The sequence below is a fragment of the Lagenorhynchus albirostris genome, chromosome 11, assembly GCF_949774975.1.
Source record: "Lagenorhynchus albirostris chromosome 11, mLagAlb1.1, whole genome shotgun sequence".
NCBI classification, from domain to species: Eukaryota; Metazoa; Chordata; class Mammalia; order Artiodactyla; family Delphinidae; genus Lagenorhynchus; species Lagenorhynchus albirostris.
The window spans coordinates 27,300,270-27,324,003 of NC_083105.1; the positions used below are offsets into that span (position 1 = coordinate 27,300,270).

The following is a 23,734-nucleotide window of genomic DNA, read 5'->3' on the forward strand; positions in this document are numbered from 1 at the left end:
TGTGCAATTTGCATACAGTTACACACACTCATTTTAAGTGTACAATTTGAGTTTTGACAAATGTATACAGCTGTGAAGCCCATCTCAGTTAAGATTTAGAACATTCCATCACCCCAGCACAGCACTTAAATTAAAAGATCATACTGTTTTGAAGTGTGTTTTCACTTTATATAGAAGGAATATTTTTCTACACTGTTACATTACAGTATCTTTTTTCTTTGTTGTGATCGTTATTTCTGGAGGTGTACTTTTGAGCACATCCACAGTTTTTCTTTAGGATAGGTTCCAAGAGGTGGAATTCTTAGAGGTTGGCCAGCGTGTAGTCCCACCAGCCAAGTATATGAGATCCAGTTTTCTCCACAGCACTAAATAGCATTGTTTTTTTAAATCTTTGACTATTCTGAGTTTTAAGGATTGTCTTGATAATGAGACATTGTTACTTTCAAAATAGGGTTACTCAAAATGCACAATTTCTTTAGATGATTTTATTTTAAAACTTTTTTTTTTTTGGTCTTGCACATGTTACAGAATTCAACAAAGGGGGTACTCATTGAAAAGTGTCTCCACTTTCAGGTAATTCCTTTCCTCAAAGAAGCCATTGTTTACTTGGACAATTTAAATCAGTTATTTTATGGTTCTGTAGCCTGTTTTTTTAATTGTTGTTGTTCAGATGTATTTTTACATAATATATTAGCTCACATTGCCAGCAAGCCCTAAGTCTAGCATTCATATTCTTTAGATGTATGGTTGCATTGTTTCAGAGACTCAGGCTATCCACATGAAGTGGATGAATTTGACCAGTATTACTGTACACAGGTGCTGTATCATATAATACTTCTGCCTTAGTATGTAAATTTGTGCTTATTTCAGTTATATTAAAATCTGAGTTGTCATGGTCATTTTCTCCTGTGGCTCAGTAGCACAAGACAAAATAATCACCTGAAATCACAGAAGAATAAAAAAAACTTATATGTACTAAGTTATACTCCAGCTGGATCTCTTAAGATTACTTAACTTTCAACCAAATTGATAATCTTTGAAATATTAAAATCCTTAACCTCATGTTAATTTGGCTTCTTGAGAAATTTCATTCCAAATTCTTCTAAAAACCTTGAGGTAGAGGACTGAATCTTTAATATGTCAACCAGTTAGTACTGAGCAAATGATCATTATTAAAGTTGAGGAAGATGACTATTGGATCTTCACAGTTGCTAAAGGGGCAACAGAAACTTAAGCCTGCTATCTCTGCTGCTTAGTATTTTGTCCTTTAAGTGCACAACCTGTAGGGAAGGTACCAAGGCCAAAGCTTTTGAGCAAAAAGTTTGAAATAGTTTGTGAAGATTGGATTTGGAATTTTTAAAAAAGTCCTTTTTTTTTTTTTTTTTTTTTTTTGCATGCTCCAGCCATATACAGCCACCATCTGGCTCCTTAAAGCCTTGGGCCTACCGTTTTTGGAAGTTCTTGGATCCTCTTTACCCAGTCAGTAGTAGTTAGATCTGTTCATTCAGCTGGTACAGAATGTGAGACAGTGTGGTGCTCAGCATTGGGACTGCAAACATTAGACCTGGGCCTTGACCTATAGGAGTAGGTGTAGTTGGGAGACCAACAGTAGGGTGGCGAAGTGTGTAAGGGATGGCCTTCTACAGAAGGTACACCCCTGCTTCCCAACAATTTTCAGTAGCATTTGAGCTTCCCTGGTGGCGCAGTGGTTGAGAGTCCGCCTGCCGATGCAGGGGACATGGATTCGTGCCCTGGTCTGGGAAGATCCCACATGCCGCGGAGCAGCTGGGCCCGTGAGCCATGGCCGCTGAGCCTGCACGTCCGGAGCCTGTGCTCCGCAATGGGAGAGGCCACAGTAGCATTTAGTCAGTTGCTTACCTCTTAACTGTCAGTTGACTTTCAAAATTGTAGAAATGCTGCTTTGTGGGCAAAATAATGTTTTATGGCTTAAATGGCTTAAGTCTACATCCTAATTCTCAAGAGCAAAAGGATTTTGTGTATATGGAGATGTGTGGTTATGTGTGGAAGGAGTACAGAATCTGGGGCCAGGCTCTCTGGGATTGATTTCTAGCTCTGCCAAATACTAGCTTGGACATCCTCACTTGATCTCTCTGCTTCTTTATCTGCTTAATATACTAATGTAGCTCTAGAGTGGTTGGGAGAGTTGGATTGCATAGAACAGAGCCTAATGTAATTCTGACCCTTTTTTAATATTGCTTACTACTGTTTTCTGATTTTGCAAAGATACTGCCTCACTCTAAGTCTAAGAAGAATGAACGTATTTTGTTTGGGAAACCTATGATTGTCATTTCATATTTGTTCAACAAAATAGATAATATTAAACATAACTCTGAAATGGGACATAGATTTTTTTTTTTTTGGCTGCATTGAGTCTTTGTTGCTGCGCACGGGCTTTCTCTAGTTGGGGCGAACGGGGGCTACTCTTCGTTGTGGTGTGCATGCTTCTCATTGCAGTAGCTTCTCTTGTGGAGCATGGGCTGTAGGCGTGCGGGCTTCAGTAGTCGCAGCACGTGGGTTCAGTAGTTGCGGCACGCAGGCCCTAGAGTGCACGGGCTTCAGTAGTTGCGGCACACGGGCTCAGTAGTTGTGGTGTATGGGCTCAGTAGTTGTAGCTCGCGGGCTCTAGAGCACAGACTCAGTAGTTGTGGTGCATGGACTTAGTTGCTCTGCGGCGTGTGGGATGCTCCTGGACCAGGGATCAAACCCGTGTCCCTTGCAATGGCAGGCGGATTCTTAACCACTGTGCCATCAGGGAAGTTCCATGGGACCTAGATTTTTAAAGCATAGTGAACACCCATTTGTCAACAGTGGGTAGGGAAATGGGATGTTTGGGGTAAATAATATATTTTGATTTTATTAGAATTATCATATATGTAGTCAATTTTCCATGTGTTAGACAATACTAAACTTTATTTTTACAGGTGCTAAACTGAAGTTTTATTTTTAATCCAGAGTATTTAGGATTTTGTGCTGCACAACTTCAAGGGGTGTCATTCATGCAGACTGTGATGTGAATGGTCCTCTCCTGGAGCTGTACAGTGTGGCAGACTTGTTAAAGGATGCTTATTTGGGGGAGACAGACCCTAATATCGGATTGCTTCCTAATTTATCACACAGTTGCATGCAGAGTGTGAAAAAAACTTAATTTTTCCTTTCTGGTGGTTTAGATTTTGGACAAAATTATGTCAGTGACACAGATGGATTGAGAATTCAAATCTGGACCAACTGTAACTTGTTTTTGTTTGCCTCACTGAAAATTTTGACTGCTGAGCTTCCATCTGTCTTGTCTGTTAATATCAACAGAGGCCTTTCCCATTAGTGGAGTCCTTAGGCATTTAGCACTTAAATTTTGCTGTGATTGCCACATTTGAAACCTGAAATAACTAGTAATCAAGGAAAAGGATTGAATAAATAATATATAGGAGTTGTAGAAGTGTAGCCACTAGCTGGTAGGCCAGGAAAAATGCCTGTTTATGTCATATGGTTTGCAAAGAATATTGATTATCTATAAAGCAACCAGGAAAGCACCGTGCAGGGACATAATAAATGAAAAAGTGTAAACACATTAAACTGTTTTTAAGCATTTTGTCTTTGTCAGAACAAATACAAATATACTGGAATATTAACCGGATTTTGGTTATTAGGAGTAGAGCGATTTTAAGTTGATTTCATATGTACTTTTCTTTAATAAGCAGGTGAAATAAACTTGGGGGGAAAAGCAGGTATCATTCGCAACAGATTTCTTCCTTATTTAGGTATTAAGCATTGTCATAGATACTGGGGATACAGTATATTCATTTATATCCCTTCCCTCAACAGGGAAGATGAAATAAATACTGAGTATTGAACAGTAATTACAAGGCTAAAGCGTATTACAAAAAGGGACCGTCCAGTAGAAGGAAGCATATAGCAGTAAGATTTAACGCATTCCAGTGATAAAATGTTTAGCCAAGTTTGGTGCTAGAGAGAACCTTTGAAATGTTCAAGGGACTAAATTTTAGTAGATTGGGGAGGTAAAAGAGTTTGTAAGGTTATATAACAATTTAGCACAGTTAGAACTGGGATTAAGTTCAGATTCCTAGCTCTAAAGTTTTTTCCCTAGTAGGTACACGAGGATGCCTAGTTGAAGTTAGCTCTCTAACGTAAATTAGCTCCCTCTTTAAAGGCTCTTAAACTAGGTAGAAGTTCTTCTTTTTTTTTTTTTTGCGGTACACGGCCCTCTCACTGTTGTGGCCTCTCCCGTTGCGGAGCACAGGCTCCGGACACGCAGGGTCAGCGGCCATGGCTCACGGGACTAGACGTTCCGCGGCATGTGGGATATTCCAGGACCGCGGCACGAACCCGTGTCCCCTGCATCGGCAGGCGGACTCTCAACCACTGTGCCACCAGGGAAGCCCGTAGAAGTTCTTTGATAAAGAAATTAGCCAGCTTCACTGCTCTCCTCCTTTGACCCCATTTAATTCCAAAGAGATAGCTGCTTCTTAACCTCTTCATTTTACCCGCAGTCTATTAGCTCTTTTTTTAAAAAAATTAATTAATTTTATTTTTAGTTTTGGCTGTGTTGGGTCTTTGTTGCGTGCGCAGGCTTTCTCTAGTTTCAGCGAGCGGGGGCTACTCTTCATTGTGGTGCACGGGTTTCTCATTGCGGTGGCTTGTCTTGTGAAGCATGGGCTCTAGGCACGCAGGCTTCAGTAGTTGCAGTACGCAGGCTCAATAGTTGTAGCTGGCGGGCTCTAGAGCGCAGGCTCAGTAGTTGTGGCGCTTGGGCTTAGTTGCTTCGCGGCATGTGGGATCTTCCTGGACCAGGGATCGGACTTTTGTCCCCTGCATTGGCAGGCGGATTCTTAACCACTGCGTCACCAGGAAAGTCCCCAGTCTATTAGCTCTTAACCTTTCCTTCACTTTCTTTTCTAACTTAGACTTTGTTTTCAGCAAAAAATGGAAGCCAACTTTGGCTATTTTAATCCGCAGTAGTATTTATTGAGTTATGAGATATCTAACACAGTCTTTAGGAGCGCCAAAGAGAGAGGCAGTCAGGAACAAGGCTCGGACTCACATCACGGACTTCACTGTGGGCATCGCATGCAACACACACTACAGTGTGATTGCTGATGCCAAGTACATGAGGCTGCACTTGGTTGTCTAGAGGTAACTACTGCTGTGCCCTCCAGAACGGATCCTTATTTCTTAGCTTCTGATGCACAGGTTTTTGACTGAGCCTAGGTCTCACATGCTAGGTTGCAAGAGAGTTAGGAAATAAGACTAAAGCTTCTGTTGAGGGAGGTGAGGTTCCATGAAGGTTGGGGAGTGTGCTTCCCAAAAAAGGGTGTTCTAGCTGTTGGGTAGCCAAAAGCAATGATGAATGTCTACTACGAACCTCATTTTGCCTTCTGCTGCCAGGCAGTCCTTCTGTGTGACCACAGATAAGTTTTTCTATTTTCTACAACAGTTACTTCAAATTTTCGCATCCTTTTTTTTTTTAAATTATATAGTGGTTATGTTTTTAAAATATTTATTTATTTATTTTTGGTTGCGTTGGGTCTCCATTGCTGCGTGCCGGCTTTCTCTAGTAGCGGTGAGTGGGCGCTTCTCTTCGTTGCAGTGTGCAGGCTTCTCATTTTGGTGGCTTCTCTTGTTGTGGAGCATGGGCTCTTGGTGTGCGGGCTAGTAGTTGTGTCTCACGGGCTCTAGAGCGCAGGCTCAGTAGTTGTGGCGCATGGGCTTAGTTGCTCCGCGGCGTGTGGATCTTCCCAGACCAGGGCTCAAACCCGTGTCCCCTGCATTGGCAGGCGATTCTTAACCACTGCGCCACCAGAGAAGTCCCTCACATTCTTCTTAAGCTCCCAAACTGAACATTGCACTAAGGAATAGGAGCGAAAGGTATGAACAAATGGGGAATTTTTACCGTTGCTTAATAGTGGATAGATTTACAGACAACTGTCTAAACTCACACATAAGGGCCTTAAAATGAATTATCAACTTCAAACAATGAGTTAAAACTTTGAGAAAGAAAGAAACCCACAATCTAGATCATTTCTAACTTAAGATGAATTTTTTAAAAAGTACGTGTTCACTGGTTTTTGCTAATGTATCACTCATAATTAGTGTTCACCATACAGGAACAGGCATTTAAAATTTTTCCCTGTTTCCATTCAGGATGAATTCAGAAGACTTTCCCTCACCCACCTGTTAAGTTACACCCTCCCTACCAGAATCTTAAATATGCAAGTTTTTTTTTTTAAATGGGTTTATTAACAGTGCCTTAAGTACCTTGGCACAGTAGCAATCCCACTGATGAAGTGTTACTAAGTTATTAGGTCCTCTCTTCATTCAGAGGTGTAAAATATCATTCCTAAGACACAGAATTCATTAAGATGGACCGTTAAAGTATTCAAATCACTAAAGACTTAGTTTTGGAGCTGGTGCTAAAGTCATTTCAAGCCATGAAGTGTTATGGCATCATCAAATAAGAAACCAAGAGAAATGGGGAAACATAACTTCTATCAGTCTACTAATTACAGTGCTGGGTATTCAAAGGACATTTTTACCACCAAGAATTTCATGAGTGCTATATGAAGGAGTAGTTGATACTGTCTTTAACTGTGATGCCAATATTTAGAAATCTTTCAAAAAAACAGGGAAAAAAAGATGGAGATGTAAAGTTTCTGTCTTTCCAGAAAACTTTTAAAGTGTCTTTAGAAATAACCAAGAAAAAATATGCCCCCAATCTAGTCCTGTTGTTCATATAGTGTCCCTAACTCACACCTGTACCTACTCTGATGACCTTGAGATACCCATTCTAAAATTCATCTTCCAAAAACTGACTTTTGGGAGGGGGAAGAGTAAGCTGGGACGAAATGAGAGAGTAGCATTGACATATATACACTACCAAATGTAAAATAGATAGCTAGTGGGAAGCAGCTGCATAGCACAGGGAGATCAGCTCGGTGCTTTGTGACTGCCTAGAGGGGTGGGATAGGGAGGGTTGGGAGGGAGACGCAAGAGGGAGGAGATATGGGGACATATGTATACGTATAGCTGACTCACTTTGTTATACAGCGGAAACTAACACAACATTGTAAATCAATTATACTCCAACAAAGATGTTTAAAAAAAAACTCTGACTTTTGTGTATATTTATACTCACATTGAAATAAATTCCTGGGGTGGGAGGGGGCAAGGGACTCTACTTTACTCTTACTTAGAGTTAGTTGATGCCACAATACCATGAGCAAAATAAGGAATTAATACATTTGTTAGTAAGTTCATATTTCAAAGTCACAGAACATTTCAGAGCATAATGGTTTTTGTAATATCAGAGACAGAATGGCTTACCATATAGCAGATAGTTAGGGTCACACGCCCACGCGCAGCAATGAAGACCCAGCGCAATCAAAAATAAACAAATAAATAAAAAATAACCATTATTAAAATTTAAAAAAGAATGCAAAAATTGGTCTATACCAATTTTTAAATCAAATATAGCAGATTTTTTTCCCTACCCTATTTATCTTAGTAAGACTATATACTTCTTCAGTTGACAATCCCAAAAGAAAAAAATTAGTGACATGGCTTAATTTACCTTTTTCATGAAGTACTTCCTCATGATTATGAAGCTCTTCCTTAACTTCTGTGCTATTTATTGTCCTACCAAACATTTGATATTTACTGTTTGTATTAATTGTCTTTCTATTTACCATTGAGATTAAGAAAACAGGCTCTGAAGCTACAGTGAGTAGAGCCCAATAGCCTGGATTTCAAACCTGGCTCTGTCACTTGCTAGCTTTGGTTATACTGTTAAGTGGTCACTCTTAGTTCCTCATTTTCCTCATTTGTAAAATGGGTCTGAGGATTAAATGAGTTAGTAATACATTTAAAGCACTTAAATTGGTATTTGACCTAGTTTTTTTTTATTACTTGAGCTTTTATAGATTCTCTGCTGATCTGGGAACATTGCTTGATAATTGCATAAAGTCCCTGACCTTATGGAATTTACAGGCTAGTGATGCGGGAGGAAAAGAAACAGATTGCAACATAACCTGATGCGTTTAGGGGGCAAAAGAATTGGGGGTAGTAGACAAGGAAGACAAGGAATTCAGCCTAATAGTTTTCCTTGTTGGATGCACAGTTTGTTAGTAGGATTTTCAGATTTTTGTCCATTGTCACTGATTGGAATAATTGTATGTGCCGTTCCTGGGGTAGAAGTTACTAACTGACAGCAGGTATAGTAATCCTTCTCGTCAGCTGTGTGGGACCTGAGTGTGCATGCATTTACTCCTGGAAGAAGCCTTTATTTAGCACTTAACCACCACCATTTGCTAGCTGGAGTTCCCATCTTCCAATAGTGTAGGGTCTGACAAGTAAACCAAGTTATTGTGCTAGTTATAGTAAGAGGAGTGGAGGTACTAAGGTGCCGGAAACTGGAAGTATAGGGAGATGCTTCCAGACAAATTCAGACCTGAGAAGTAAGTTGGTTGGATATACTTAGCCTTTGAAAAGTTCTTCTCTGGCTCCTAAGTCTCCATTCCTTTTCACTGAACTTAACAGAAGTATTGATCTGGTCTTGGGTTGAGGAGAAAAATTAGAATGGAGAGATTTCTTGCCCAAGTCATCCCACCCTATCTATTGGATGTTACTCCAAGTGGAACACAGGAGTACTTTCCTAACTGTTACTTATCAGTCTGACTGGAAATAAAGCTTTCAACAAAGTGATATCTTGGTATCCAGAGCCTTTGAAACAGTTACCTCCATTTTTCCGTCTCTGAGTGTACCACCTAAGAAATTATGAGATTTAAGTGTGTGGGAGTAGAGGGAGAAAAAGGAGGAGGAGGGTGTGCCTTTAGAATCCTTATTCTCATCTAACTTTAGGATAAGCATTTTAAAAAACAGTGAATTAGGGTAAAATAATTAACTTATATGATTGTCAGATTTTTCATTTGCCAAGGAAAAGGGGTTGATATAAGTAGATGATGTCTTATGTCCACTAGGGGGTAGTGTGAACCATAAAAATTAAAATTATTTCTCACCGATTAACCCTTATTTCATTGTGAACTTGCCTTGTTTGAATTAATTTTTCTCCATGCAGTGTTTTTTTTTAATTGCTACAAATCATTTTCAAACACAATCTTGTGACTGTAAAAACAGTAATACACATTCCCACCATTAGTGATTCAGATGCCTGACATTACTTTTTTTTTTTTTTTGGCCATGCTGTGTGGCTTACAGGATCTTAGTTCGCCGACCAGGGATCAAACCTGCACCCTTGGCAGTGAAAAGCCCCGAGTCCTAACCACTGGACTGCCAAGGAATTCCCTGACGTTACCTTTCATAAAGCGTTTTTTGAGGGGAATATAGTGATGCTTTAAAATTTCTCTACCAAATTTTACTCACTATATGAAGTAAGTTAAATTATTCTTAATGACCTGTAAGTAAAATCATCACATAACAGGATTGTCTTGTGTTTCACTGTCCTATATGGTAGCTACCAGTCCCATGTGGAGATTGCAGTTGAAAAGTGTCTAGTTCAAATTGATATGTGCCCTAAGTATAAATTACACACTGAATTTTGAAGACTCAATATAAAAAAAGATCATAAAATACATCAATAATTTTTATATTGGTTACGTGTTGAAATGCTATTTTGAATATATTGGGTTAAATAAAATATTAAAATTAATTTTACCTTTTTCTTTTTACCACATTACTTTTAAAAAATTAATTAATTTATTTTATTATTTATTTAGCTGCACCAGGTCTCAGTTGCAGCACGTGGGATCTTCGTTGCTGTGTGCAGGATCTTTAGTTGCAGCATGCGAACTCTTTTTTTTTTTTTAATTTATTTATTTTTGGCTGAGTTGGGTCTTCTCTGCTGTGCGTGGGCTTTCTCTAGTTGCGGCGAGCGGGGGCTACCCTTGGTTGCCGTGCACGGGCTTCTAATTGTCGTGGCTTCTCTTGTTGCGGAGCACGGGCTGTAGGTGCATGGGCTTCAGTGGTTGCAGCACGTGGGCTCAGTAGTTGTGGCTCGAGGACTCTAGAGCACAGGCTCAGTAGTTGTGGCGCATGGGCTTAGTTGCTACACGGCATGTAGGACCCTCCTGGACCAGTTATCGAACCCGTGTCCCCTGCATTGGCACACAGATTCTTAACCACTGCGCCACCAGGGGAGTCCCTGATAGAGTTATTGAGTCAGATCTTAGGCGAGATGAGCTAAAAGATCCACAATTGCAGTTTTGTGTTTCAGAGAATATTCTAAATGGGGAAAACTCTAATTGCTGTACATATAATGTGTTGGGGGTATATACAGTTAATAAGTGGGACAGCTTTTCCTACATGAAAATTACCACTCTTTTTCTAAGAGTGGTTTATTATCTAAAATTTTACTGTACATAATTCATTGCCTTAAAATTTGTAAGACCTTACATTGTTTCATAGTGCACACAAATTATTACTGAACCTAAAAACAGGAAAAGTCCTAGTTAATGGAGTTTAGTTGATTGAATGTCAAGTGTTGTCATTACTGTGGTGTTATTCTGGGATTTGCTCTTTGAGTCCCAATAGATCTGTTGATAATCAGATCAATTTGATGTTATTTAAATCCTTTAAAGTATTTGTAGCATGAACTGCTATATGCATTCTGTAAGATGACATAGTTTCCTTGCGACCTAATCTTGTTGCCACTTAAATTCATGTTGTCCTTTTATGTACTTCCTTTTCTACTTTTTGTAACCAGTTTTCTAAACTAGTCTACATTACTTTCTATTCTGCATGGCCTAACCTAAGTTCTACCTGGGATTCAGTCCCAGGATTGCTTTTAAACAAATAGGATCACAAAATGCAACTACAGGTTATTGTTTTCTTTAAAAACAAACACTGTTATTTAATAAATCTTGAGACTTGTTACTGTGCTTTGTTCTTACCCTAGATTCTTTTTGAGTTGGTTATAATGTGACTGTGGCCCTCTTATGTGACTTCATTTGCCAAGTCCTTTTACAGTGTTACCTCATTTGCTCTTCATAGCACCTCTGCATGAGAGGTAATGTTAACTATATAGATGAGGAAGCTGAGGCTCAGAGCAACGTAAATTACGTGCTCAAAACTGTAGTTAAGCAATGCACTAGTAATTTGAACCCATTATTTCTAGACTTGAAGAATACTTCACTGTCTTTCTTCCAAAGGATAGGATAAAACTAGAACGTGTTTCACAGTTATAACCATGTGTGAGAGTAGTAGCAGGAAGGATTTTATTTCCTACCCAGTTTTTGCCTTTTTAGGGAAAAAAATCGACAACTTCTGTGGGAGAGAATTGTTCCATTTGGTTTGGATTTTATTCTTTTTTTCCTCCTGTAATTTATGCTGTGGGTTTGGGAAATCAGTGCTGTGTAGTCAAATAATTATGCATCTGTTCATTATATCAAAATCCGTTAGGACTTGAGAGCATATAAAAACTATTTCAAAAAGTTTTCGATACCCAAGAGCTTATTCTAGAATGTGTTCCGATTAAATCTGATACTTGATCAGGCCACATGATATATTTAATATGTACATTCTTTAGAAAGACTGTCTGATTTTGAGGGTGAACTGAAGATGAGGAGAATGCCCTCTCTGCCTCTGACAATGTCTACAGAGAGTGATTTTGAAGCTATTTTGGGATGTGATCTTGGAGGCCCTTCTGGAAGCTTTTTGTAGCTTTGAATAGAGCTACTATTTCGTTTAACCAGGGAATGGTGTTTTGGGGCTCTTGGACCCCAGCTTTCTCTTTTTTTCCCCCAGTCTCTCTCTTTATGGCTTTCTAAAAATATGAAGACCTGGGGTAAAAACCAAAGGAGGATGGAGCTGAGGAGTCAAAATTCAAGGAATTTTACCATCCACTTCTTTTCTCATTCCTTCACGCCTGCTGTTCATCCTGATATCTTTACTTTTTCTCTTTTGTTCTAGTTACATGTTGGAGGACTTCCCAAGATGGGAGGCTTCTTTATTGCCTCTTGAGATTTTTAATGCTCCAAAAAATGTTTTACTTTGTTTGAATCTAAAGAATATTTTGCTGAAAGTAGTGTATATCATTTCAGTTTTTGATTTGCCCTTGCATTGCCATGATTAAAACAAAACAAAACAAACTAGTCTTGAATTAAAGTACTAAAAGCATTACTTTAAATGAGTTTAACACATTTTGGGAAAGGATTTGATTTTGTATCTGCATCTTGTGACTATTTCAATATATAACCGTGCTGACAGAGAAATCTTTTTTTAGTATATGCACTGCAGGCTGTAGAGTGAAGTAGTGTAAGGTGTATAATTTTTCTTAAATGAAGGCAGTGTGAATACAATATTCTCATTCATTGATTTTCATACCTAAATGTTTAGATACTGCAGTGTTCTAAATGTTTTTGACTACACATACGTATTCAAAGTGTTGAAAATACATTACTAATATATAAAACTACATGTACTATTATTGTCAGTTTGTATATTGAATATTAACATTTTTCTGGCTAAATAATTTATAAATATAAATTAGATTACTTCTTCCCACACCTGAGTGGATTTTTTTTTTTTTTTTTTTTTTTGCTGTACGCGGGCCTCCCACTGTTGTGGCCTCTCCCGTTGCGGAGCACAGGCTCCGGATGTGCAGGCTCAGCAGCCATGGCTCACAGGCCCAGCTGCTCCGCGGCATGTGGGATCTTCCCGGACCGGGGCATGAACCCGTGTCCCCTGCATCGGGAGGTGGACTCTCAACCACTGTGCCACCAGGGAAGCCCCTGAGTGGATTCTTTTTCGTCTTGTGATGTGCTCATCCTGCTTTGAATAACATTAATGTTAAAGATGAAATTTCTGATTGTTTATTCCTCGTTCTTTGTAACATTAGATAGATTCATAAATCAGTAAGATATTTACTGAACATCTATGGTGCCAGGCACTGTTCCAAATGCTGAGGATATAGCAATAAATAAACACAAATCTCCCCTGCTGTGTTACTTACATTCCAAACAAAACAAGTGAGATGTAATATGTTCAGAGGCCCTGGAGATACAGTTGGTGGGGTGGGGGGAGCAAGGATAGAGGGGGAGGGTGTGGGATAGGGTGGAGTGGGGTTTGCAGATTCAATTATGGAGGCTTCACTGAGAGAAAACACATTTGAATGGAGATCTTGGGAACTGGGTGGGTGAGCTCTATAGAAAGTTGGGGGAAGAAAAGTGAGCACAAAGTACCTGAGGGAGGAGTATGCCTCGCAGGTTGAAGAACTACATAGAAGCTAGTCTGGCTGGAACAAAGCAGATGAGATGGGGGGATAGGGTGGCAGAAGCATAGCTGAAGATGGCTAAGAGATAGGTGGAATGAGGGGATCACGTAAAGCTTCTTTTGGGGGGCATTATAAGGACTTTGATTTTTAAAAGTTCTGTGGAATACAGATGGGGGTTGAGGGTCAGAAGCAGGTAGAACAAGTTAGTTGGCTGTTGAAGTCTGCCAGGTGAGAGCTGATGGTGGCTTGGATCAGAAGTGTAGCAGTGGAGTGATGAGACTTCTGTCCAATTCCGGGTAGATTTCGAAGTTCAAGCCAACAAAATTTGCTTATCAGGTTAGATGGGTGGGGTATGAAGGAAAAGGTGGATCAGTTGGAAGGATGGATTTCTGGTTAACTGACTTGAGGAAGGCTCTGAGGAGGAGCAGGTTGAGGGTGGGGAAAGGTCATGCTACATTTGGGATGCGTATTAGACATTTAAGAGCAGCTGTTGAGCAGACAGTTATGGATAGGAGAGGCATGATTCAGGGAGATATCTGTGCAGGATATGCTTTTGGGGCTTCAGCATATATGGAGTGGATTGAGTATTTAAATTCATTGGACTGGATGAGATCACTCTGGAAGTGTGTAGGCAGAGTAGAAGACCTAGGACAGAGCCCTGGCGCACGTCAATATTGGAGTATTGGGGAGGTGGGAAGAAACTGCAAGGAGCTGCTGCCATACAAGTAGGAAGAGAGCCAGGAGAGTGTACAAGTAGGAAGAGAGCCAGCTGCAAGAAGCTGGATGAAGCCTTGCAGACCAAGGAGAGGGCAGACCAGCTGGGTAAGACATTGTGTTTAAGTCAATTAAGATGAAGATTAAGCTTTAGCCATTTGATTTTACCATGTGGGAATCACTGATGACCTCAACAAGCAGGTTGGTGGCTAGAGCCTGATTGGAGAGTTGTGTTCAAGATAGGAGGGGAGGAGAGAAATTGGAGACATCCAAGTATAGATAACTTTCAAAGAGGAGCAAAGCAATGGGGCAGTAGCTGGTGGGGGAGAGTCAGGTCAAGGTCATTTTCTCCTTTTTTGGGCGAGAAATTACAGTAAGTTTGTACAGTTTGGGGAAAGATCCAATAAAGAGGGGAAACTGATGATTCAAGAGAGGAAAGCGATGCTAGAGCAATGTCCTTGAGTAGGTGAGAAGGAGATAAGATCTAGAGGAGAGGTTGGTTTTAGCCAGTGACAGCCATTACATCCTTAGTAACAGGAGAAAAGGTGCAGAGCACATGGGCACACACATGCGGGTTGGTATACAAATGCTACAGTGGGAACTTAAGGAGGTTTCTATTTTCTCATGAAATACAAAGCAGAGTTACCAGCCAAAAGTGAGGATGTGGATGGAGATATTGGAGGTTTGAACAGAGAGGAGGAAGGATATTACAGTTATTTAGGAGAGAGGGAGAAAGATGGAAAAGAGAACTAATGATATGATGGCTGAGGGAGCAGGAAGGGTCCATTTGAGTCGTTGTCAATTTTAGAGACTAATCAGCGTGGTTGTGTATATTTCTCTAGCCCTGTTTAAATGCCTAGGCACTTGTACTTATTTTGTTCCATTATATTTTTCAGAGGGGAGATTTTTCAATGGCTTTAAAAACTAATTTTACTTTTTAAACAGCTTGCTTTTGGTAAAGTTTAAACAGAGCAAGTTACTTTACCTATGTAGTAATTCTAGTGTTTTTTTTTTCTTTTCCTTGAGTATAAGATCAGTTTCATTAGTCTAATTTTATTCTCAACGTATTTGTAGACATTTGTAGCTGGAATTGTATATGATATCATCAGTATTTGCTTGCAGTTGCTTTCAGCTGATTGTGATTATTTATGTTTTTTCCTTTGAACTTTGCATTTTATTAAGCTAAATAAAAACTATTTAGGAGATTGGAGAGGTTCTTTTATGTCCAATTCCAAGAGATAAATTTTCTAACTTTTATTTTGATGTTTAGCAAAATGATATTTGTTTCACAGATGTGTTATGTTTTTCTGTTGTAGGAAACCCAGCGTTTGCTGGCAGAGCCAGTTCCCGGCATTAAAGCAGAACCAGATGAGAGCAACGCCCGTTATTTTCATGTGGTCATTGCTGGCCCTCAGGATTCCCCGTTTGAGGGAGGGACTTTTAAACTTGAACTATTCCTTCCAGAAGAATACCCAATGGCAGCCCCTAAAGTACGTTTCATGACCAAAATTTATCATCCTAATGTAGACAAGTTGGGAAGAATATGTTTAGATATTTTGAAAGGTAAGTGTTATCTTTATCATTATATGCTATTAAGATTTCTCCTTTTTCTCTTAAGCATTCCCTTTTGAGAATCTGAATATTGTAATCTTACCTTATATAATATAAAGACCACAGAACTCTGTAGGAGGGAAATGCAGCAGTTCTGTGGCTGTTTTTTTCATGCTTGGTCATTCTGGGCCTGTTGCCTTCGTAGATAAGTGGTCCCCAGCACTGCAGATCCGCACAGTTCTGCTATCGATCCAGGCTTTGTTAAGTGCTCCCAATCCAGATGATCCATTAGCAAATGATGTAGCGGAGCAGTGGAAGAGCAACGAAGCCCAAGCCATAGAAACAGGTATTTAATGTTCATTCTCCTTCACTCCACTTCCACTTTAAAAAACAACCTGTACCTTTTTTGGGGGGGGTGGGTTGGGCGGGGGCTGCACTGTGCTCAGCTTGCCAGATCTTAGTTCCTGGGCCTAAGGTCTCCTGGGCAGTGAGAGCACCGAGTCCTAACCACTAGACCACCAGGGAATTCCCCTGTACCACCGTCTTAAAAACATCATTTAGAGTCTTAACAAGAAAAAGAAAAAATACATTAAAAGGAAAAAAATCAGATCTTTCTTATAGTATGTAAATAACCTCTTAACAAAAGATGTTCAAACGCCATCTTATAGCCTGCTACATGACTCCCAAATTTAAAGAGGAACTGTAATTGGGAGATCTTGGACTCTTGCATAACTACACATGATTTAACAAATACCTGAGTGCCTGCCATTCATCTAGCAATACTTAAAGATAATGGAAGACCTTTAAGCTTCTTTGAGCTGTTTTTGCAATCTGTTTGATTAAACTAAACTATGTGTCAGTTTTTAGTTAGGGAGTTTGAAATCAGTAAGCTTCTTGCTACAGATTTTAACATAATTAATGAGGAGGATTATATGTCTAGAAATGAAGGAGACAAAAGAAGACAGCTCTTTTCATCCTGTTGAATTTTGTAGAACTTTAAAATTCTATTGTAGTGTTTTGGTAATTAGACACATAGACAATCTTTCTGCCCTGATCCAGATTATAGAAAATGGCATGAATTTAAGGGATTACAGCATGCTGTTTCCATAATTAACTTAATACTGTTTGTTTACTTTTTATAGAGTTTGGAAAGGAATATATTGAAGTAAGTAAAGTAATAATTGCGTGTTTGTTTTTGTCTGCAGCTAGAGCATGGACTAGGCTATATGCCATGAATAATATTTAAATCGATCCGATCATCAAGTGTGCATCACTTCTCTTGTTCTGCCAAGACTTCTTCCTTTTTTGTTTGCATTTAATGGACACAGTCTTAGAAACATTACAGAATAAAAGCCCCAGACATCTTCAGTCCTTTGGTGATTAAATGCACATTAGCAAATCTATGTCTTGTCCTGATTCACTGTTGTAAAGCATGAGCAGAGGCTAGAAGTGTCATCTGGATTGTTGCGAAACGTTTAAAAGCAGTGGCCCTTCTCTGCTTTTATTCATTTCCCCATCATGGTTTGAGTATAAAGCACTGTGAATGAAGGTAGTTGTCAGGGTTAGCTGCAGGGGTGTGGGTGTTTTTCTTTATTATTATTATTTTTTTGGTGGTGGGGGGAAGGTAGTTTTATTTTAATTTTATGGGCTCCTTTCCCCCTTTTTATGGTGATCTGATTGCATTGGTTAAAAGCAGCTAACCAGTTCTTTAGAATATGCTCTCTAGCCAAGTCTAACTTTATTTAGACACTGTAGATGGACAAGCTTGATTGTTTGAACCAAAATGGGAACATTAAACAAACATCACAGCCCTCACTAATAACATTGTGACTTTGCTGTCAAGTGTAGAATCCTCCCTTCAAGAAAAAGCTTGTGACCATTTTGTATGGCTTGTCTGGAAACTTCTGTAAATCTTATGTTTTAGTAAAATATTTTTTGTTATTCTACTTTGCCTTTGTACAGTTTATTTTACTGTGTTTATTTCATTTTTCCCAATGTGACAATCGTATTTAAAAATTAAAACTGATGGAACATTCTCTTTTAGTCTTCAACGTCTGACAAATTGAATGGCGAGAGGAGGATTTTGCCAGTTTCTTTTCACTAATGCAAAATTTGTGTTAAGATATATCACTGAATGGAGTATTTATACGCTGGCCCTGAGCATGCCTAAAGCATCAGTATGTGACATTTTTTACCTCCTAGAAATTTGAAATAAATGTGTTTGTGTTGTCTGATTAGTTAGATGATCATTGGTGTCTTGCCACAATGTTTGAAAATTACTGTAGAGGAGAGAGAGTCACAGCACAGCCACACTTGTGACTGGCTTTATGTGGGACTTTCACATGTGCCACATTTGTGTCTGGCATTTGCATTATGACTTTGCTCTTAGTTCTTGTCTCAGAACTTCATGTGTGACCACTGGTGTGTGTTATTAGGAAACACCAATCTGATAATCACTTGGGGTTTGCTCAGGCCATTTATGAGTCTTTCTTACAGACCTGCTGAGCAAATCTCAAGCAGCCAGCTTGCATAAGTGTCATCAGAAAGGTTTCTCCCTTAGAGGGCATCATATCCTCAATTAATGATTCTTACTGTCATCCCTCTAATATTTGCTACGGGAGCTCCTTTTATTCTTTAATTTGATAATCAACTCTTTTTTCTGCATTGACAGAGTTCCTCCCCCACAAAACTGTTCTTTCCCACCCTTCCATATCTAATTCCTGATTCTTGTTATTTTTAAGACATAAATGTAGTCAGTCATAAGTATGTAAATGTTAACCTGTGGGTTGGAACCTTTGTCTCTTGCAGTTTAAGGTAATGGATATTGTAGCCCATCTGAATTTTCCCCCCTCTTATTCTCGTAACTTCTGGAGTTTTTTCAGAATGTGGTGTATTTTGTTGTGCTCCTATGTAAGATGAAGAATTATCTATTAAAATTACATTTTCAACATACAAAAGTTTTTGATGACTGGTAACTGATATCCTTCCAAATAAATGCATTGCTTGGAAACAAATGCTAGTTTAACTCAGAATAAAATTGTTCATAACCCTAATATTGTAAATTTAAAGACTTAACAGCAGTTGTCATTTATAACAATTCTTGAGCTGTTTAGAAGTTGTCTTGCCACTAAGGAAACTGAATTTCATTCTGGGGCCAAAATGAGTGAACACTTCAAGCAGTTAAATAGAGATCAGCTTTATTTATTGCAGATGGCACTACTCATGATGATAGCTAGTATTACATAGTGATTTACAAGTTATAAAATTCCAGATTTAAATCTGTTGCTCTACAAAATGTATCTAAAATAGGCCTCTGAGTTTTTGAGTTCTAGAAATACAGAAATGAAATAATTCACTGTTTTTATTTCAAATACATGAATTCCTAATTTCATGGCATCATGGTTTTTTCCTTTGTAATTTTGATAAGAGTCCCCATTGTTTTGGTAATACTTCCTTTCTCAACCAGTGAGATGAAACAAGAACCAGTGTGTTGAGCTTTCTTAGGATTTAAGGGGCTCTGGAAGAGTCCAAGATAAGAGTTCGAAAACTGAGAGCTACATCTGGCTTTGGGGCCTATTTTCCTTGGCCCACACAGTGTGGTTGGTTAAAACATTTTGAATTCAGTGCCAACGTTTAAAAAAATCAGGAGACTCACATGAAAATCCAGAATTCTGGTAACTTGAATGATCTGAAGTTCTGGCAGCAGCAGACATGACCTGGCTTATGTAGGGAACCTTCTGGGAGGAGCTGAGTAGCAGCCATCCTAAGAAGAGCTTATCATTCTTCTCTTAATTCAGTGACTCTCCAGCTGGTTAGAGTCCTCTCCCAGCCCACCTGCTCCTTTATGTAGTTCTTCTCGCTCGTAAATCTTTGATTTTGTAACTACTAAGCTTATGGACACAGTTATTCGTCAAGTAAGAGTGCCTAATATGTGCCCAACACTGTACTACTTGTTGGGGATGATTAGGTGTATGAGACTGGCATGGGACGTTCCTTTGTGGACCTTCTAATCTAATGGGGGAGGGGGGCATGGACAAAGAGCAGTTTCCACTCTGATGGAGAAGGGAAGTAAGCACTTGGGAGGGGCCGCTCTTCTGGATTCAACACCTCCAGGCTGGGGAACAGCATGTGCAAAGCCCTGCGAGAGGAAAAGAATCTGAATATATTGATAAGTGCTTCTTGAAAGTCAACTGTGCCCATTCAGAAGCTTTTCTGAAATCCTGAGGTATTAATAGGAGCTTCGTCTTTCATGTGATTTTTAAATTTTGTTGTCTCCTTTGCTGTGATTTGCTTCCACACTAGTTAGTCTTGGTCCTCTCAGAGGCTGTCTAATGAGATCTCAGATTTGAAATTATATAGAACTTAAACCCTGTTCTACACCAAGAACACACTTTTAATACAGTTTCAGAGCATTTAAAAATATATCAATACACAGCAGCCATAGGTGCTATGGTTTAGCACTATTAAAGGAGAGTGTGGCGGGGAAATCTGGTATCCTTTAAGACATAAACACAATTTTAGCTAAATGGAACTAAATGGTATCATGGGAATGATAGGAATCGGCTTTATTTTTCTATTTGATGGTTCAGGAATCTTTTGGCTACTTACTCTAGCCACATCAACTTTTTGTTAGTTGCAGTAGCAAAGGTTTAAAAATACAGCCTTACCTACAAAAGGTGGCAAAAAAAAAAAAATGCCATGATTATAGGGCAGCTAATTCAACAGTCTGTTTAAAAAAAATACTTCATTGGAATAATGTATTTGGGGGCTGGGGGCAACATTTCATTTAGCTATTTAGCATGCTGCTTAGTTTAAGAAATATCAGGGGTTTATTTTTAAATGACTTGATCACAAAAGCAAAATATGTTGACTGTAATAACTTGAAATATTAAGAATAAAAATCTGTACTCCACCATCCAGACTGGTGATACTTTGTTTCCTTAACCAAATCCCCCACCCCCTGAGTTAATTTCCATTTTTATCATTGAGGTTGGAAATTGGGAGGATTTGTTCCAAGAGTTGGCTTTGCTACAGCTTTATGTTACAAATTGGACAAGTTCCCATTGGCTGCAAAACTGGGAGTTGGATTAAAGTTTTTCCTGTTAAGTATGGAACTCAACATCAAGAGTCTGGGTCCTCCCTTCTCCCTGCAATTTCACCTTTGCTACCCTGTAGCTGATCTCATTTCGTATGTGCCAGTTGGCGTAGCATTTCGAAAGCGTATGAATGCAGACTTGCTAACCAAGCTGAGCCGCTGTGGACTTGATGTAGTTGTTTCTGGTTGGTTGGAGAAGCATATGGTAATTGTCTGAATATTTAGACCTTCCTTGTCTCGTAGCAGAGCAACTGAAATCCCATGATCTCGTAGACGTACATTTTATGGTGCTCATTAAGGAGCTTTAACATTGCTCTGCTAAGCATTTTTACCTATGGGACAAAAAAAGTTTTAGAAATTATGAAAGATTTGATAACTCAGGTTCCTATCATGTGGAATAACTAGCACATTTCCATTTTACATATTCCTGATCCATACTCACCCACCATGTGACTCCTTTTGAAATAGTTCATGATCTAGATTAGTAAATCCCAATAACTCTTGTTTCATTATAACCTAGCAAGTTTACAAAGTATTCTGGCTTAGGTTCAACAGTAGACTACTCAAGACGATTTACTCAGAACTGTCAAAAGCAGGTTAGACACGATATGTTGGTTACACTAAATTTGAACTTGGTGCTGTTTTCCTTATGTTTCGGCAGGAAGCATCAGGACTGTGAGTAACCAAAAGAGTAGGGCCAAATTCTTGTAATCCGTGTTTTTTCATTCTGAAACGGTAAATATTTTGGGCTCTGCAGGCCATAAGTCTGTCTCTATTACTGAACTCTGCCAGTGTGGCGAGAAAGGATCCATAGACAATTTTAAACAAATGGGCATGCTGTGCTCTTCTCTAACAAAACTTTAATTTTCACATGTCACCAGGTATTTTTTTTCCAACCACTAGAAATGTAAAAAACATTCCAAGTTTGTGGACTATACACAAAACAGGCTGGGGACTCCATTTGGTCTGTAGGCTGAATTAACCCCTACCTCCTTGGCAGTGATTGATTATTCCACTGCTCTTGTGTTAGAACCGACGGAGATGTGTCTCTCCTCCCCCTTTTAAAAAGTGATACGGGGCTTCCTTGGTGGCGCAGTGGTTGAGAATCTGCCTGCTAATGCAGGGGACACGGGTTCGAGCCCTGGTCTGGGAAGATCCCACATGCCGCAGAGCAACTGGGCCCGTGAGCCACAACTGCTGAGCTTGCGCGTCTGGAGCCTGTGCTCCACAACAAGAGAGGCTGCAATAATGAGGGGCCCGCGCCCCATGATGAAGAGTGGCCGCCGCTTGCCACAACTAGAGAAAGCCCTCGCACAGAAATGAAGACCCAACACAGCCAAAAACAAACAAATAAATAAGCCAAGCATTTGAAGCCCTTTAAAAAAAAAAAAAGTGATACCTTACTGTTACTCCAATAACGGAAAAGATTTGTGGTGCAGATTTCCTTTTTCTGCTTTGATAGTAATATATATTTTGATAAGTTATATACAGGTTGGGCACTTATAAAACCCAGTTTTTTCATTTGAGATTATTGAACATTTTCACACTGAAAATTTCTCAGAACGTTCACTTAAAAACTATACAGGATTTTATTTTTTTGGCTGCGCCTCTCGGCATGCAGGATCTTAGTTCCCCAACCAGGGATCGAACCCGTGCCCCCTGAAGCGGAAGTGCAGAATCTTAACCACTGGACTGCTAGGGAAGTCCCTATACAGGATTTTTAAAGGAAATCTGAAATCTGTACAGGCTCCTTTAAAAAATGTGACCTTAACAGGTAATGCTGTATTCTTTTTCAATTAGCATTATTGAAAGGATCTCCATCTGTGGCAGCACATTTCTTTGGTAGCTGTATAGTGTCTATCAAGTAGATGACCATAATTTAACCCCCCAGTTTGTACATTTAAATTGATGCCAGTTTTATAAATAATGCAATACACATCTTTGACCATATTTTGATTTTGCAACTTGTTGAAGTATTTTTGACGACTAGATTCCCAGAAGTGGAATTGGTGAAAGGGCTATATGCATTTAAAATTTTGATAGTTACTACTACTGTTGCTCTCAAAAAGGCCATACCGGTTTACTCTGCATCCTTAACCTGAATGCCATTTTTATGTCTATAATATTCCATTATATGGATATATTACTAGTTAACCATTACCCCTTTGGGCCTGGGCATTTTATTTCCACATCTCACCACTTTGGTTGCCTTATCTTGGTAGGTACATCTGTGTCCACATTCCTGGAGATTAGATTCCTAGTGTAGTAACTTGATTAAAAGGTATTTTATTTCTTGATGCACAGTAATAGCCAAGTATTTTTTATTTCACTAATTTGATTAAGGAATGAATTTGAGTAAAAATTGAGAAAAGCAGTTAAGAATTACTGCTTTTATTATGCTATTATAATGTCTGGCACTGGTGTTTAATTAGAACCAGGAAATGGGATGTCCAGAGGGTAGTATTCCACATATTGGGAAGAGTAACTTTTGGGATAATTAGTTGAAATCGCATCAAAGTAGAAGAATTTAAGACTAGCTTCTGGGGACTTCCCTGGTGGTGCAGTGGTTAAGAATCCGCCTGCCAACTCAGGAGACACAGGTTCGACCCCTGGTCCAGGAAGATCCCACATGCAGCGCAGCAACTAAGCCCATGCGCCACAACTACTGAAGCCCACACGCCTAGAGCCTGTGCTCACAAGAGGAGCCACCGCAGTGAGAAGCCCGTGCACTGCAATGAAGAGTAGCTTCTGCCTGCCACAGCTAGAGAAAGCCCGTGCACGGCAATGAAGACCCAACCCAGTCAAAAAAAAAAAAAAAAAGCTAGTTTCAGAGTAAATTAGGGTCTTTGACATAATGCAATGCCAAGCTGGCCCTTAGAAGCCTTCTCATCTGACTGCTAGAATTTAGCCAATGGCACTAGTCAGGAAGGTATTAAAAATGAGAGAAAGTAGCACCAGGGATGAGATCACTTTTCAACCTTTGTTCTACAATTCCATATAAAAATGTATGTATAAAAGTATTTGATGGGGATCACATTTTTATATAAAATTTTGCTTTTGAAGATGGTACCTATATGTCTTAAAAAATAGATCTAACACGTTGAAAGACATTTTCT

The 23,734-nt window shown here is 39.3% G+C and overlaps 1 protein-coding gene across 1 annotated transcript in view; it reads left to right on the forward strand.

The window, feature by feature from the left end:
* Positions 1 to 17,469, forward strand: part of UBE2N (ubiquitin conjugating enzyme E2 N) — a 34,379-nt gene extending 16,910 nt beyond the window's left edge. Inside the window, exons 2-4 of the mRNA XM_060164892.1 lie at positions 15,289 to 15,535; positions 15,729 to 15,869; positions 16,729 to 17,469. Of these exons, the coding sequence (XP_060020875.1) occupies positions 15,289 to 15,535; positions 15,729 to 15,869; positions 16,729 to 16,769 (429 nt within the window). The 3' untranslated portion in view covers positions 16,770 to 17,469. The remainder of the gene's footprint in view (positions 1 to 15,288; positions 15,536 to 15,728; positions 15,870 to 16,728) is intronic.
* Positions 17,470 to 23,734: the final 6,265 nt, after the last annotated feature.